The sequence below is a fragment of the Poecilia reticulata genome, chromosome 11, assembly GCF_904066995.2.
Source record: "Poecilia reticulata chromosome 11, P_reticulata-male-v2, whole genome shotgun sequence".
Classification (NCBI taxonomy): Eukaryota; Metazoa; Chordata; class Actinopteri; order Cyprinodontiformes; family Poeciliidae; genus Poecilia; species Poecilia reticulata.
The window spans coordinates 18,515,728-18,530,889 of record NC_088840.1 but is presented as its reverse complement, the minus strand read 5'-3'; the positions used below and the strand labels follow the sequence as shown (position 1 = coordinate 18,530,889).

General features: G+C 39.4%; 2 protein-coding genes across 3 annotated transcripts; both read left to right on the top strand.

Annotated features, from left to right (window-relative positions):
• Positions 1–674: 674 nt before the first annotated feature.
• Positions 675–4,455, top strand: atp5if1 (ATP synthase inhibitory factor subunit 1). The gene is made up of 3 exons (XM_008422460.2): positions 675–862; positions 3,971–4,083; positions 4,159–4,455. The coding sequence occupies exons 1-3, from the start codon at positions 791–793 to the stop codon at positions 4,298–4,300; spliced, it is 327 nt and encodes a 108-aa protein (XP_008420682.1). The 5' UTR covers positions 675–790; the 3' UTR covers positions 4,301–4,455.
• A 1,583-nt stretch (positions 4,456–6,038) lies between these two features.
• On the top strand, positions 6,039–14,675 carry LOC103472671 (heterogeneous nuclear ribonucleoprotein R). Of its 2 annotated transcripts, XM_017307609.2 has the most exons (15): positions 6,039–6,222; positions 6,907–7,067; positions 7,163–7,281; positions 7,373–7,480; positions 7,589–7,702; positions 7,936–8,112; positions 8,343–8,478; positions 8,605–8,810; positions 8,886–9,035; positions 9,118–9,239; positions 9,745–10,283; positions 12,081–12,141; positions 13,801–13,861; positions 14,053–14,169; positions 14,321–14,675. In XM_017307609.2, exons 2-12 carry the CDS (start codon positions 6,911–6,913, stop codon positions 12,113–12,115), a joined length of 1,863 nt encoding a protein of 620 aa, XP_017163098.1. In that variant the 5' UTR covers positions 6,039–6,222; positions 6,907–6,910; the 3' UTR covers positions 12,116–12,141; positions 13,801–13,861; positions 14,053–14,169; positions 14,321–14,675. The 2 variants fall into 2 exon arrangements, with proteins under 2 accessions (XP_017163098.1, XP_008420683.1); XM_008422461.3 differs by lacking the exons at positions 12,081–12,141; positions 13,801–13,861; positions 14,053–14,169; positions 14,321–14,675 and having other exon boundaries at positions 6,040–6,222; positions 9,745–11,158.
• Positions 14,676–15,162: the final 487 nt, after the last annotated feature.

The window sequence follows — 15,162 nt, the reverse complement described above, 5'->3', positions numbered from 1 at the left end:
GCAACACAGAGACACACAGAACAAACAACCATGCATACACACACTTAGATGTTAGAATAATTTACAGAGACCAATTAGCCTAACAGTTCTGTTTTTTGGACTGTGTGAGGAAGACGCAGTGCGCATGCATGGGGACAGCATGCAAACTCCTTGCAGGTCGGGATTTGACCCCATGACCTTCTTGTTTAACAAAACAACAGGTAACTACCAACTATACCACCATGCAGTCCGCAATAAACCCAATGAAATACAATTACATTTATGAAAAGTTCAAGGGGCATAATTATTTTTTTCTGCGGTATTTATTTTCTTGATGGTCCATGTTGTTATGGTCACATTTTCCTGCAAGGCGCTATGTTATCATGCTGTTCATTATATGCAATATAATGAAAGTTGGATGTGAAGCGAAAAATAACTTGAGTTTGGAAAAAACCTGATTGTTTTTGGCCAAATTCGTTAACATCATACATCCATCAACAAAGCAGCGTTGTTTATTTTTATTCTTTTCATTAAAGCACAAGTAAGCACATTTAAATGTGTGCAACTGCTCTCCAATACACAAATCTTTGCAACATTTTCAACATGAATTCCTCCACTGTAGTTCTCCCCCTCGCTATGCGGTGGCAGCGCTGAGCACACGCTCCTCTCTCAGCTGGAGTTTCTCCACGCCCAGTTTGGAGACGTTTACTTCAAATTTCCGCTTTTCTCACCCGAAGTTGTTGTTGTTGGGTTAGAAGGTGGCCCAGGTTTCGCGTCTTTCGAGGCGGAATTTAGTTGTGTCCGACAGGTAATGGCGCGACTGTTTCTGAGGGGAAGCCTGCAGAGGTGCATCGCCACCCAGATCAGGATGTCATCTGACCAGGTAAATGGTTGGGGGACTTGTTCCATGAGGTTAGCATTAGCTCTCCTAGTTTATCTGTCACTCGCACACAACAAAGTCAGTTTCCTGCTTTGACACTTACTTTACACTGTACTTCTTATATTAGTTACGTTATGGGTGTTTAAAGTAGCTTCTTTTTTTTTTCTTCTTCTTCTTCTTTTTAACATGGATTTCACTTTTTAGCCAGTGCGTTAAAACAAATTACTTTTGCATAAAAACATAAAATGAAATTGCTTATTATTCTTTAAGATTAACGTTCTTGTATCCATTACTCCAGTCCTGTTTGCCCAGCAATCGATCGTTGCACCTTTCGTAGAGAAAGTACAATCAAGTTTTCTCACACTGTGTTTAAACACCCACTTTGGTCAACAATCGACACAAGTCTGTTTGCGTATTACAACTAAATATAGTAAAACTAACAAAAGTAAAGGCTGCGTGCACGGCTTTGGTTTGGCCTCCCCATCTCTGACAGACATTTCAGCACCCCCTCCCCCTGCCCCCCGCAAATGTACACAGTCTGATTTAATACTGGGCAGTATTGCATGTTCAAATCTTCTGCAGTCAGGTGTATTTAAAATGATGCATTTGAAGGAAAAATAAATGATCAAAGGGAAAATGGATTTCCTGTGTTGCATCATGCTGGACTGCGGATTTAGACACAAGAGTGGTGAGTTTTCATGTCGAGGCGTTACCGTAACTACCCGAATACAGACGCGCTTTATATGTGATGACTTTTGCTTTGATCCAGTAAATATGGTTATTGATCCGAGTATGTGGGAAGGGAAATAAAATGCACGCTGTTGCGTTTACTCAGACATGAATCTTAAGATTGGGGGAGAGAGGGAAGTGCTTAAGAATCAAGTTGGACTTTGACCAAATAAGTCACACTTTGAACACGTGTGCAGCAAACATAGGAGGTAATCCACCAAGACAGAAAAGCCATGACTGGAGCACATCTGACTGTGCAGAACGGTTCTGTATGCATGCACACTGCATATAAAATAGCAGCGCTCCTCCTGTCTGCAGACGTGACAAGCTAAAGGTTGTGAAAAGTCCACCTGTCTCCTTGACCTTCATGATTTCGGCCCTCAGGAGAGGCCAGCATATGTTGCACTCAGTCTGAAAGACCTTTAATGCTTTGTCCGCTGTTGTCAATTCAAATAGTGCACGGAAATGCAAAATGACCACAAAAAAAAAAAAAAAAGATTGATCTGGTTAGTTTAACAAGAAATATTAATTGGTGTCTGGGATTATAGATTTAACAATAAGATCTACTAAAACAATTTATAGATGCAGACTTTATTCTTGTTCATGCTACATTTTGTTTGCCTAAGTATTTGGATTCTTTTTACTTAAGTTTTACACCAAATTACAATAAATGTTATTTCAAGGCACTGCACAGAAACAAATGGGTTCAATTAATCAGAATCCAAATGAATCAATCCTGTCCGTCCCTACATAATCAGTAATCATTAAACTATAAATTTGATTTATTAAATCTCATATGCACAAGGTATGGGAAGGTGGTATTTGTAAACGCTCTCACCAATTCAAGCCAACTGAGGACTTGAAGCAGTTGAGCAAAAACTGGGTCAGTGAGTTACGCTTTTGTGTTCACAGTTCACAAGAAGCAGCTGCAGGTGGGAGCTATTCTTCACCATAATCTGTTTTTTTTTTTTTTCAGGTTTCTTTTGGTTAATAATAGAGAAAGAAGGTCAGCTTTTCTTTTTAAACCAGAGAGGAGAATTTCTTTTTTTTTCATCAATGTTTTGATGTAAAGTTGGATAAGAGTCACAAAATACCTAAAGCAGGGGTGCCCAAAGTTGGTCCTCGAGGGCCGGCAGCCTGCATGTTTTAGTTTTCTCCCTGGTGGTAGTAACAACCTCCTCAGCAAGTCAATGTGCTCTTTAGGCTTTCAAATGAGCCATCATTTTGATCCAGCTGCATTAAACCAGGGAGAGAACTAAAACATGCAGGATGCTGGCCCTCGAGGACCGACTTTGGGCACCCCTGACCTAAAGACAGTTTAAAAATCCACTAGAAAAATACAGAACTAAGTCTTAATCTAACTTTTAAAGGGGCAGTATTGCATAAAAATCCTCCTTTTTGAGATTTACATTGCGTTATAATGTTGTTCCCTAATCAAAAACATATGTAGAGTGTTGCTTTGATTATTTAATGCAGTGTTTCTCAACCCTGGTCCTCACCGCCCCCCCTGTCCTGCTTGTTTTAGGTATTTCCTTTCTGCCACACACCTGAATTGTATCGCTGGGTGATTAACAGGCTTCTGCAGTACTTGATGGTCATGCAATCATTTGAATCAGCTGTTCTGGAATAGAGGCGCATCTAAAACATGCAGAGCAGGGGGGCGGTGAGGACCAGCGTTGAGAAACACTGGTTTAATGTATATTTTAGAAATCCTTTTAATCTCCTGTGGCACCACCATTCAGCTGTGCAAAACGCCTGGGTGGATGTAGCTCCGCTTTCGAGACAGAGCTCCTCCTTCAAGCTGCAGTTTCCAAGCTCCCCTTCTCCATAATTTCCCCATTCAGCTCCTTCAGAAGAGCGATTAGCAAACACCTGGAAGAATTGGGCATCTGCTGAGCTCATTGTACAAACTTCTTCTCAGTGCAACGCTGATAAAAACATTGTTAAAGGATTAACAGAAAACCAATGTTGCGCTGACTTCCTGAAGGCGAAGTTTCAGAAAAAGCAGGAGTTTTTGAAGAGACAGAAACCAAATTTCAGGGCGTTTAGCTACAAAGTCAAATTTCTTAAGTCATATTTCATGTATACAGTGTTTTTATAACAAATGAAGGTAACATAGCTGCTTATAAAATGGCACTATGCCCCTAGAAAATACATAATAATGTCCCTTTAATAGAGAATACTTGAGTTTTAAAAAAGTTATCCGTAACACAGTGTCAAAGTTTAAAAACTGCACTACATATAAGATTTGTTCTTTGAAAGGTAATATCAACTACTCATCTGAGAGGGACATTTTTTTTTGTAATAGAATGAAGCCCCTATGCATTGCGAGACTCAAATCATTAACAAATGATTCAACTGAATGCTTTTTGTGTCCATCAGCTTGGTGAGCTGGGCAAAGGAGCAGGAAAAGGCGGCGGAGGAGGAGGATCTGTGAGGACGGCAGGAGGCGGGTTCGGAAAGCGGGAAGCGGCAGAAGAGGAGCGGTACTTCAGGTGAGCCACTGGTTATCCTTGCGGTAACTGTGCCAGGTGAGCCTTTTGACCCCTCTGAATTTTGTTTACTTGCAGGCAGAGGGAGAGGGAGCAGATGGAGGCTCTGAGGAAGCACCACGGAGAGGAGATTGAACATCATAAAAAGGAGATTGAGCGCCTACAAAGAGAGATCGACCGCCATAAGGGCAAAATCAGAAAACTGTCGCACGACGACTGAGGCAGCGAATCCTACTCTTGATTTATTACCCGAGTCCAACCACTCGTTGAATTTCATTTGTTTCCTCTGCTGGTCAAGGCAGATCTTGTGATCCTGAGTTGTTATACTGACCTCATTCTAAGGGCTGAAACAATAAAGTGATTCATCTTCCTGAATTGTCCAGTTGTCAGCTTATTTAGTGTTCTTAGTATTGGGGGGGGGGGGAAACTCCAGCTTGTCTGGTGTGTATAGAACAGAGCTGAGCTGCATCCATTGTCTATTCCCACTTATCAAAGCTCTGGTGCACATTTCCATCAGTCATTGGTGAGAGGCTGGGTACCCTGTGGCCAGCCTATCAGAGATGCAGGATGAACTACAGAGCACACATACAATCACCACTAAGAGCCATTTAGAGAGACCAATTAACCTAACATGCATGTTTTTCAACTCGAGCAGCTGGTGAACCCCCACTTCATTACAGAGAACATGGTCGTCGTCTTCTTCTTCTTGGTTTTTATTGGCGGTTGGCAACAAACTTTCAGTAGCATTACCGCCACTTACTGATATGGAGTGTGGTTCGTGATGATCTATATACTTCATACCTAATCCCTATAATATTTCTGACTAAACATACACTCACACACACACCTACTTGTATAACTTTACTTTTATATAGCTAATATACCTCTCTTCATTATTCTTTTCACATTCACAACCATCTTACTCTATTCAGATTCTATGAAATATCTTTGTTTTTTTTAAGAAACTGAATGATTATTTGAATATGTCTACTCCCCAAATCCCTCCTCCAAAAATCTGATAAATTAAACCTTTCTTTAATACGTTCACACTCTGTCAACATGCATCTTCTCTCATCTTTATATTTATAACACTCTAAAATAACACGCTCTATTGTTTCAAATTTCTCACAATAATCACACTTTCCAGTTTTATGCTTTTGTATTTTAAAAAGTGAATAATTAAGCCCTGTATGTCCAAACCTTAACCATATTATTCTGTCCTCCTTCCTGTTTCTTCTTTCCTTTCTTTTCCTTTCTGCAAACTGGAATTTTATAAAACCATATTCCTGTTAAACCTTCGTCCCTCCTTCTCTGTCATATTTTCATCAACTCCTCATTGATTTTACTTTTCCCTTCAGATTTACTTGTCCTAACAGTAAAACTAATAGGATTATGTATTGCCTTCTTTGCCGTTTTATCAGCCCGAGAACATGGTCTTATAATGAAACCCAGCTTTTAGCTTTTCCACAACTTTATCTGTCCTGTCTGCTGTATTCCTTCGTCTTTCTGAAGTTGTTTGTTTGCTATGGTTCAGTTTAGTTGTTCATAAAGCAACTGTATTTGTACTGAGATTAAATTACAGATTTTACTAATTAGGTGATTTGCTGTGTTTTTTGTTTTGTTTGTTTTTTAAGGGATACAAGAGTAAAGGAGGCTGAATACATAAATCCATGTTTTAGATTTTTGTAGAAAATCACAATACAAATTTTTCATTTTGATAAAATTTGCTCATATTTGTCTTAGTTTAAATGTTTAATGTATAAAAAAAGTGCAAGAAAGTTTTAATGTTTACATTAAAACTTCCCAATGTTTGTAGAAGAGTGCTTTCCTTTTGACGGTTGCTGTTGCATTTAAAGGTGTTCTGTTCAATTCTTCGCCACATGAGGGCGCCTACAGTCGCTTTCGATAAAAAATCGAACCCGCCATACACTCATTGCCCTTCATCAGGTCTCGTTCAATGTCTCGCGATGGTTGGTTAGCGGCTGCGTTGTTCGGGCGAGCCGACGACGAGACCGTTGGTGTCTGGAAAATTGTCTCGTGGGTTCAACACAAACACTCGTCCTTCTGCTGATTTAGTCCGTAAGGGATTAGAAAAATTTTACGTCCTGAAGCGCGTTGTGGTTGACTGCCTGAATTTTGCCCGTAAGTTTTGCTAACTACCTGTTTTTGCGCCCTTTGTGTGTTTGGCTTGTGGACGGTGTCTCTCGGCACGGTGAGGCCTGTTAGCTTCCATACCTAGCTAGGAGGCTAGCAACTGGTCCTGCTCTTGGAGGAAGGATGGAAACATACTTGAACGATGCTAATGTGCTGAAATATGCTAAATAAATTATTCGATCGTTTGTATGTATAATCTAGGTTATCTAGTATTATCGCATAAGATGGACCTTGCATAAGAAACGTGTTCATTTAGCTTAGTAGCTGGCTTGCATGTGAAGGGGGCGGGACTGTAGGTGCCGATGGTTTCTGTGAGAGCCCGGGCTATTTTAACTCGAAACGGAAGCCATACCACGTTGCTTGCAGTTATTAAAACTATTAGAAGAGTTTTCTTTACAGGTTGCTCCAACTTGCTTATTCCACACTTTTTATTATAATTAAGAAATTCCAGATTAAAATATGGATTTTTGATAATTGGGTTCTTAAGACCATAAACTGAATTTATATTATAAAAATAAATTATCTCTATTTTAAAGAAAATCATAACTTTGCTGAACCAGAATTTAAGATTATTTTTTTCTACTGCTGGCTTATTTTTATTTGTATGCATTTCTGATTCTACATTGTTTAGACCAGAATAAGATTTAATCGTTTGTCTTTTTTTTCTTGCAGAAGAATGGCTGCTGCTGAGGTGAATGGCAGCTCTGCTCCAACAAAGGAGGAAGAGGAACCCATGGATGTGACGACAACACATACAGAAAATTATCAAACTCTCCTTGATGCTGGGCTTCCTCAGAAAGTGGCTGAAAGTCTAGATAACATCTTCCAGACAGGTGGACATTTAAAACTGAACTAAAGAAGAATACAAACCGTCAAGTGTGTTTCATTTCATTGTAGCTAACATGTCTTTTTTTTTTCTTTTCTGCAGGGTTGGTGGCATATGCTGACTTGGATGAAAGGGCTATTGATGCTCTGCGAGAGTTCAATGAAGAAGGAGCTCTTACTGTCCTGCAGCAATTTAAAGAAAGTGACTTATCCCATGTTCAGGTGCCTGCTTAGTTTCAGAGTATTGCTTTAGTAGCGTTTTTTTTACTTATTGCTATCTGTACTAATTTGTGGGGATTTTTTTTCTTGGTAGAATAAAAGTGCTTTCCTTTGTGGAGTCATGAAGACATACAGGCAGCGAGAAAAACAAGGAAGCAAGGTACAGGAGTCGACTAAAGGTCCAGATGAATCAAAAATAAAGGTATTTAGTAACTTAAGTAGGATTTATAGTGCAGAACTCCAAGAGTAAATGTTGACGTCGCATTCCCCTGCAAACACAGTTTTATTATTCTTTTGTATGTACCTTTAGGCTCTGTTGGAGCGGACAGGCTACACTCTGGATGTGACGACAGGGCAGAGGAAGTATGGCGGTCCTCCTCCTGAGAGCGTGTTCACCGGCACGCAGCCAGGGATCGGAACTGAGGTCAGTAGTTGGTCTAAAGAAATAATATCTGTATTGTAGCCATTACTGAAAGAAAAATTCTAATCAATTCAAACTTGAATTATCTATAATTAAGAATACTTCTCTCTTCTGTCAGACGGATAAAGAGAAACTACAAAATCTGAAACCAACACTGTTAACCTCTGCCTTATAAAATGACCTCATCATGCATTTCAACATTAAAGCTGTAAATGTGTATTTTTGTTCTCATTCAGGTGTTTGTTGGAAAGATCCCCAGGGATTTATATGAAGATGAGCTTGTGCCACTGTTTGAGTCTGCTGGTCCCATCTGGGACCTGAGGTTAATGATGGACCCCCTATCTGGTCAGAACAGGGGTTACGCTTTCATCACTTACTGTAACAAAGATGATGCGCAAAAGGCAGTGAAGCTTGTAAGTAGTTGTTGTGCGATCAAACTGAGTGATTTTTGTCGTTCAGCTGTCACTAAACTGATGCCATTTTTTTTCCTACTAGGACGAGTAATGACCATTTATATTTCATTTCTTTTTGTTTTGGCCTATAAACGTTTTGAAAAACTGCTTTGACTCAAAATCTCCTCTACTAGATAAGATTCTACGAGATAAAATCTGATAAGATTTTGCAAATGTGTTTTTGTTTCCAGTGTGATAACCACGAAATCCGCCCTGGGAAGTACTTGGGTGTGTGTATATCTGTTGCAAACAATCGCCTGTTTGTTGGATCGATTCCAAAGAACAAGACAAGAGACAGTATATTAGAAGACTTTGGCAAAGTCACAGGTTTGTTCAGTTGCAAAGAAACAATTGTCTTTTAAAAAGCTCATAAGTTTGTGGTTTGTAATTATGTGTTACAAACCACAAACTTATCGTGTTTGTAACAAAAACTGCTTTTGAATTATGTTACAGAGGGGCTACAAGATGTGATCTTGTATCACCAGCCAGATGACAAGAAGAAGAACCGGGGCTTTTGTTTCCTCGAGTACGAAGATCACAAGTCTGCAGCTCAGGCGCGCCGCCGCCTAATGAGTGGAAAGGTCAAAGTTTGGGGGAACCCGGTCACAGTGGAGTGGGCCGACCCTGTTGCTGAGCCTGACCCAGAAGTCATGGCAAAAGTGAGCGGTTCACATTTAAAATCCATTCCCAGTCATGTGTTTTCCAGGAACTTACCGTATTTACTGTAATCGCAGGTGAAAGTGCTCTTTGTGAGAAAACTGGCTACATCTGTGACAGAGGAGCTTCTGGAGAAAACCTTCTCTCAGTTCGGGAAACTAGAACGAGTGAAAAAGCTGAAGGATTACGCTTTTGTCCATTTTGAAGATAGGGATGCTGCTGTAAAGGTTGGAAATTCTTTTCATGTTTGAAGATTTTTTGTGTATTTGATTCTGTTTAAATTAGTAATTAGTTGTTAATGATGTTCAGGCTATGGAGGAAATGAATGGTAAAGAGCTTGGAGGGGAAGAAATCGAGATCGTCCTGGCGAAGCCGCCAGATAAGAAGAGAAAAGAGCGCCAAGCAGCCCGTCAGACCACCAGGGGTGGCGGGTGAGTCAGTGACATGATTGATAGGGCTTCAGCTAATGATTACTTCAGTAATCAATTATTCTGATGATTAATGGAATGGAATAGAAAAACTGGCAAATTCTGCAGATTTAGCATTGAAGCACTTATTTTATACAATACTAGAAATGCATTAAAATAAATCAAGTCCTTTTTTAAAAAAACAAAAAAACATTTTATTGCCTAAAATGCAATAGCATTGCTTCCATGTATGCCAACCGGGTGAAACCAAAACTGCCACTTGAGTTCTGAGTAAAACATATTTACAGACAAAGCAGTTTTTTGTTGTTTTTATCTTTAATGCCCAACATAAAACTTTCTTATCATTTTGACTTAATTTCTGCTCTGAGAGTATTTTTCTTGTAGCAAATGGTCTTTTTTTGAGTCTATCCTCCAGTTAGCAATTAAACTGAACCAGTTGATGATTAATTGTTTCAGCCCTAATGATTGGTCAGTTGTGTGACAGGTCTAATAGTTATGTCCCCCTCAGGTATGATGACTACTACTACTACCCCCCTCCTCGCATGCCACCACCGGGCCGAGGAAGGGGGCGTGGTGGCCGAGGGGGCTATGCTTATCCCCCTGATTACTATGGCTATGAGGACTACTATGATGACTACTATGGCTATGACTATCATGACTACCGTGGTGGCTATGAAGACCCTTACTACGGCTATGAAGACATGTACAGCATGAGGAGCCGTGGTACTCGCCCCACCAGGGGTGGGCCTCCGCCTCCAAGAGCCCGTGGCGCTCCTCCAACACGAGGCCGGGGCGGCTTTGCCCAGAGAGGGCCACCCCTTGGTGGCCCGCGCGGCGCTCGAGGAGGACGGGGCGCGCCCTTCCAGCCTCAGAGGGGCCGTGGTCCTCGCGGTGCCAGAGGCAATCGCGGGGGCAACGTCGGCGGAAAGAGGAAGGCCGACGTATTTAACCAGCCTGACTCCAAGCGCCGTCAGACCAACAACCAACAGAACTGGGGGTCCCAGCCCATCGCCCAGCAGCCCCTGCAGCAAGGGGCCGACTATTCCGGTAACTATGGTTACAGTAATGACACCATGGAGTTTTCACAGGATTCTTATGGGCAACAGTGGAAGTAGTTGCACCTAAAGGTATTTGGCAACAACAAAAAAAAGAGGAAAACTACAAAAGAAAAAAAAAAGGAGATTGGCCACAATTTTTTGATTGACTTTTTATTCTTCTTATTCTTCACCCCTCATGAAAAAAAAAAATCTGTATATACATATATCTCAGAAAAATGGACAGACTGCAGAATTGGCTCAAGACGATTGGCTGGAAATCCTTTTGGCTGAAGAAATGAACGTAACCGTTGTGGTCATTTCTTACTCCTGCGGTTACATTGGGACACATCTTTAAAAATAAGTACAATTTTATTGGAAATTTTTGTTCCTGGTCTTTTTAAAGCCAACAAAGAACACTGACAAAAAAGCGGACGTTCATTCTCAAAAATTTGGTTGGACATTAAATACAACACATGGCCTTGCAGGAAGTTTCTTGTCCATGCTCTCATTTCCCTTCCCCCTCTTGTACTCCTTTTAATTTGTGGTTTATTATAGTAGTTTAGGATCATGCTTGTAAATAAATGCATATGGTTAGAGCTTCGTATTCATTTCTTTTGCAGTGGTGGAGAAAAGAATCCACCAAAGGAAAAAAAAGAATAAAAGTTTTGTAATGTCCAAAGTGTACGCCTAGCATTTCTAGAGATAGATAAATTGTGTTTTCTTTCTTTTTTTAAACTGATAACATAACTTCCATGTTTTCTTTCAACTTGCCCCGTAGGAATTGGTTTGGCTTACCTTAAGAGCCATAGCAGTTTGTTCTCTGATGTTATTTGTATTTATAACTTTTACGTTTGTTCCGTTTCAATAAAACCCAGATGAGCATCAGTCCATTGTCAGAACCTCAAACTCAGTGTTGTGATTTGATCTATAACTTCGATTCTTTGATTCCAAAGAAGAATTTTCTCCCCCTCCTCCCCCCCAAGTCAAAATTTTTTCCCCCTCTAGGGAGAACCGCAAATAAACGTGAATTGCAAGAGTCCAACAGAAAAGGAGACCTTGTCTGGATTAAACAGGGTTTTAACTTCTATCCTTCAAATGTTTGTTCAGTAACACTGCTGCATTTCCTGCACACACCGTTGTTGATGGTGAAATTAACAATTCACACAAACATTCCCCAAAATTGTTCCCATTTCTCAAACTGTTCTCTTAAACCTATTGTCATCTACCTTCTCCAAATGTTTTCTTCTGCCATTCGAGACACAGGAAGAAGCAGTATTTATCCCTCTGAAGAATATGTGCTGCTTATCAGGTGTTTACATGACCTAATCACATTTTGCAGCTGCAATTCCTAACTGACTTGATGGAAAAAAAAAAAAAAAAGACTTTTCCAACAGGTTTGTATTTTCTTTAAACTCCCTAGTCGTACACATTTGTTTCAAATATGAAGTTGGTTGCAGATGAACTCATACTATGTGCACCGTAAAATAAATGAAAAGCTGAGAACAAGTTTGAGTAATGGTGAGCACTTTAAACTCAAAGTGTGACGCACACTGACTTGGAATAGATCTTCGACGTTGATTTGACTTGATCTTGTTGCTTTCAGAGAATCTATTCTCTCCTGTTAAAGATGCCACGGATCTGGCCATCTTGAGGTTCATCATCGTTTAAACATAATCTCGCTCGCAGAATGCTCCACCTGAGAGAATGTGTTAACCACGACGAATAACAATTCTCTAGCCTTTACCTGTTGGTGTCATTGTTTTGTATTTTGTTTCATGTGTCTGTCCTCTTATTCCAACCTGCCTAGGTGGAGAAGCAAAGCGAGCGGCACCACTAGAGTGAGGAACTCACCTGAACGGTACTTGAGGGTGAGCCAGCCTTGTACAGAGTACTGCCTCCTCTCCTGTAGTTGACTATAATCACTTCAAAAGCTTGAACATAAATTTAGTTCTTTATTTTTGATTTTTTTTTGTTTATATAATCAGTTATTGATATTACTGTGCAAAAAAGTTAAACACCAATTCATAATTTGTTCCAGTGCAGCTCAGACTTTCTTGCCATCTTTTAAAAGTCGTTTTGATCAACAGTTCTCCTGTCCTACCGAAGGATGCCTTGAGTTGAGAATATGCTGCTGTTTTTTTTTTTTTGTTTGTTTTTTCTCCCTTCATTCACTTTTAGGATTACATGAACATAGACTAGTAGAGAACAAAACGATTGTCAGGATCAACAGTGTCTGAAAGTCATTAAAAAATGGGGGGGAAATCCTGCAAACATCTCAAACCTGACAGATGCTGTGTTTGGGTTGATTACCCAAGTCAAATTTTTGTCTGTCTGAAAACCTTAGGATAAGTACAGTTAGAGATACTTAAAGGTTCTTCTGGACAGTTGCAACAGAATGCATTAAGTTCCTTTTTAAAATGGGTTCTTTTCCAAGTTGGAGTAGGAAAAAAAAAAAACATTCATCCGTTGAGTTTAGGAACCTTTTTTTTTTTTTTTTGTGATTCATCAATCATTGGTCATTAATAAAAAATCAGTGAATTTTCCTTTGATCATGTCTGATATCCAAAACCACAAATGAGTCGTCATAACACAAAGAAAACAAGATATTGGTATCTTGATAAGTGTCTGTTTTTGTCTAAATGATTGGTAGAATCAAGATTGAACATGAAAAGCAAAGCAGCGAAAGCTTTATAAGACCACCAGAAAGTCCGAAGAACCATCTAAGACCAATTTAAAAGCCTACAAGAAAGTCTGGCTTCTTTGAAACAATTCTGTTTTTAAAGATTATGTACTAAAATCTTTTGCACGGTAGAGTACCTTTTTATCAAGGTTCAAAGAGGATGAGTCCAAGTTTTCCATGCTTAGGCTATTAATAGAACGTATCACCAGTATGTATTCCTTTGAATCTGCTAATGTTTTTACATTAAAACAAAAACAAGTTTGAGGACAATTTTAGGAATTAAATTGCCCTTGGTTCAAACTCTAATAAAAACCAACATCGCATAATGTCTTGGGTTTGGTAAACAATGCCACTGAAATCATGCATACATGTGTTGCATATCTTGGCTCACTGCACCAAAATCACTGCAGCTGTCTGCAAAGGCATTCTGCAAGTAGGAGGAGCTGGATATGTACCCTTCTTGGCCACTAGGGGCAGCATCATGAATGCAACGTGACTAGTGATCCCTTTCTTTGTCCGAGGCAGCTCTTAGTAGATTGAGTTAATTATCAAGTCTGTTCGAAGCAGAGAGCCTTATTATCAGTTTTTTGTGGTCATCACTGGAGAAACGGATTTAAATATTTCCGAGATTGACTGATTGCAGAACAATGGCTGCACATGAAAATAGGTGTCTTTAGCTTTCACCACCACCAGATGGCAGTATGGGGGCTGCATTAATTCACTGGTAAAAGTGGGGTGCGGGATGTGTGGGGGAATGCAACAAAAGAAGGCTAGTTGTTAATGCTGCGGTGTCCTTAAAGCACATTTTCATATCAGAACTGTGTTTTATGTTGCCTCTTGTCACCAGGCAGTAAAGGAGCTGCCCACATCCATGTGAATGAGTTCACAGAATTGGAAAGAAGTGATTGGTAAGGCTTCGTTATTAACTAATTCTCAGAAAAATGAAACGTGCCATTTAAACTGATTTTAGATGTTTGTTATAAAGGGTTTTCCTTGGAGAAATAGAATCCAAAAGGGACAACTCCTCTTTCTGCACATGATCTGGTATTGATGGTCATGCTGATTCATCAGCATCTTTCTGTCTGTGGCCATGTCTTAGTTCCAGGTCAGAGAAGCGATTTCCAGCTGGTGCAAGCCAGATCCGTTGCAGGTTTTCACCCACCTCAAGATGGATCTGACAGAGCTCCAGAGTTTTGGGTAACCAGATTTCCTTAAGGTAAGGGAGAAGGGTGAACAATCTAAAAGCACTTATTCAGAGCAAGATTTACCTTTTTATCCATGTGTACATAGAATGAAAATAAAATGTAAGCTTTAGTTTTGGAGAATGAGTCAAAATAATAACTTGAGTTTTCTTCTCTATATTTAAGGGCGAAAGGAGGACAAGCAGACCCCTCAACATAAAGAAATCTATGCTCCTTATCCAGCTTCAAAAATTATGATTGAAAGGAAAATCCATGCTTTTAATTGTACTTTATCTAAAATGTGTATTTTTTTACCTTTTTAACCTAGATCATTTTTTTAAAACAATTTTTTAAAATTTATTTTAGAACGAAAGGGGAAACGACTCCCTTCACAATAACTATTCCCAACTTCAACCTAAATTTTAATGCATGAAATAGTCTTAAGTAATCAGTTGCACCTTTTTTTTATAAAACCTTAACATGGTGAGTCTGATAAATGTTGCCTTGTAGAGAATGAAATAAAAATGAATTGTGCATCAAATTCTGTATTACCGTGTTTCAATATTTTATGTTTATAAATTAATCTTTTTTAAGACATGACTGTGACCTGATACTGGTCTTTATATATATATATATATATATATATATATATATATATATTTTTTTTTTGGCCAGTTTGGATTGTATTGGAAAGATCAAGTGTGGATGTTTTGGCTTGTATAAAGCGATTAACTGGGCCCTTTAAAAAGTTGTGAAATTCACCTTTGGTTGTGAAAACATTACAACTGAGCATCCTCTTCAGTCAGAGGTTACTTCCTGCAAGACTGACTGCTACAGGAGAGCGTTCCTTCCCACATCTCTTTGGACAAACCTTGATAAGTAACATTTAATGTCTTTTTGGGTTTCATAATTTTATTTTTTTTGGTCTATTTTGAGTTGGCACTATGTAAAAATAAACATAATGAGCATTATCAATGAGTAGCTACAGATTTGTAAATTAGGAAAAAAGGCTAAATAGACTGGTCGTC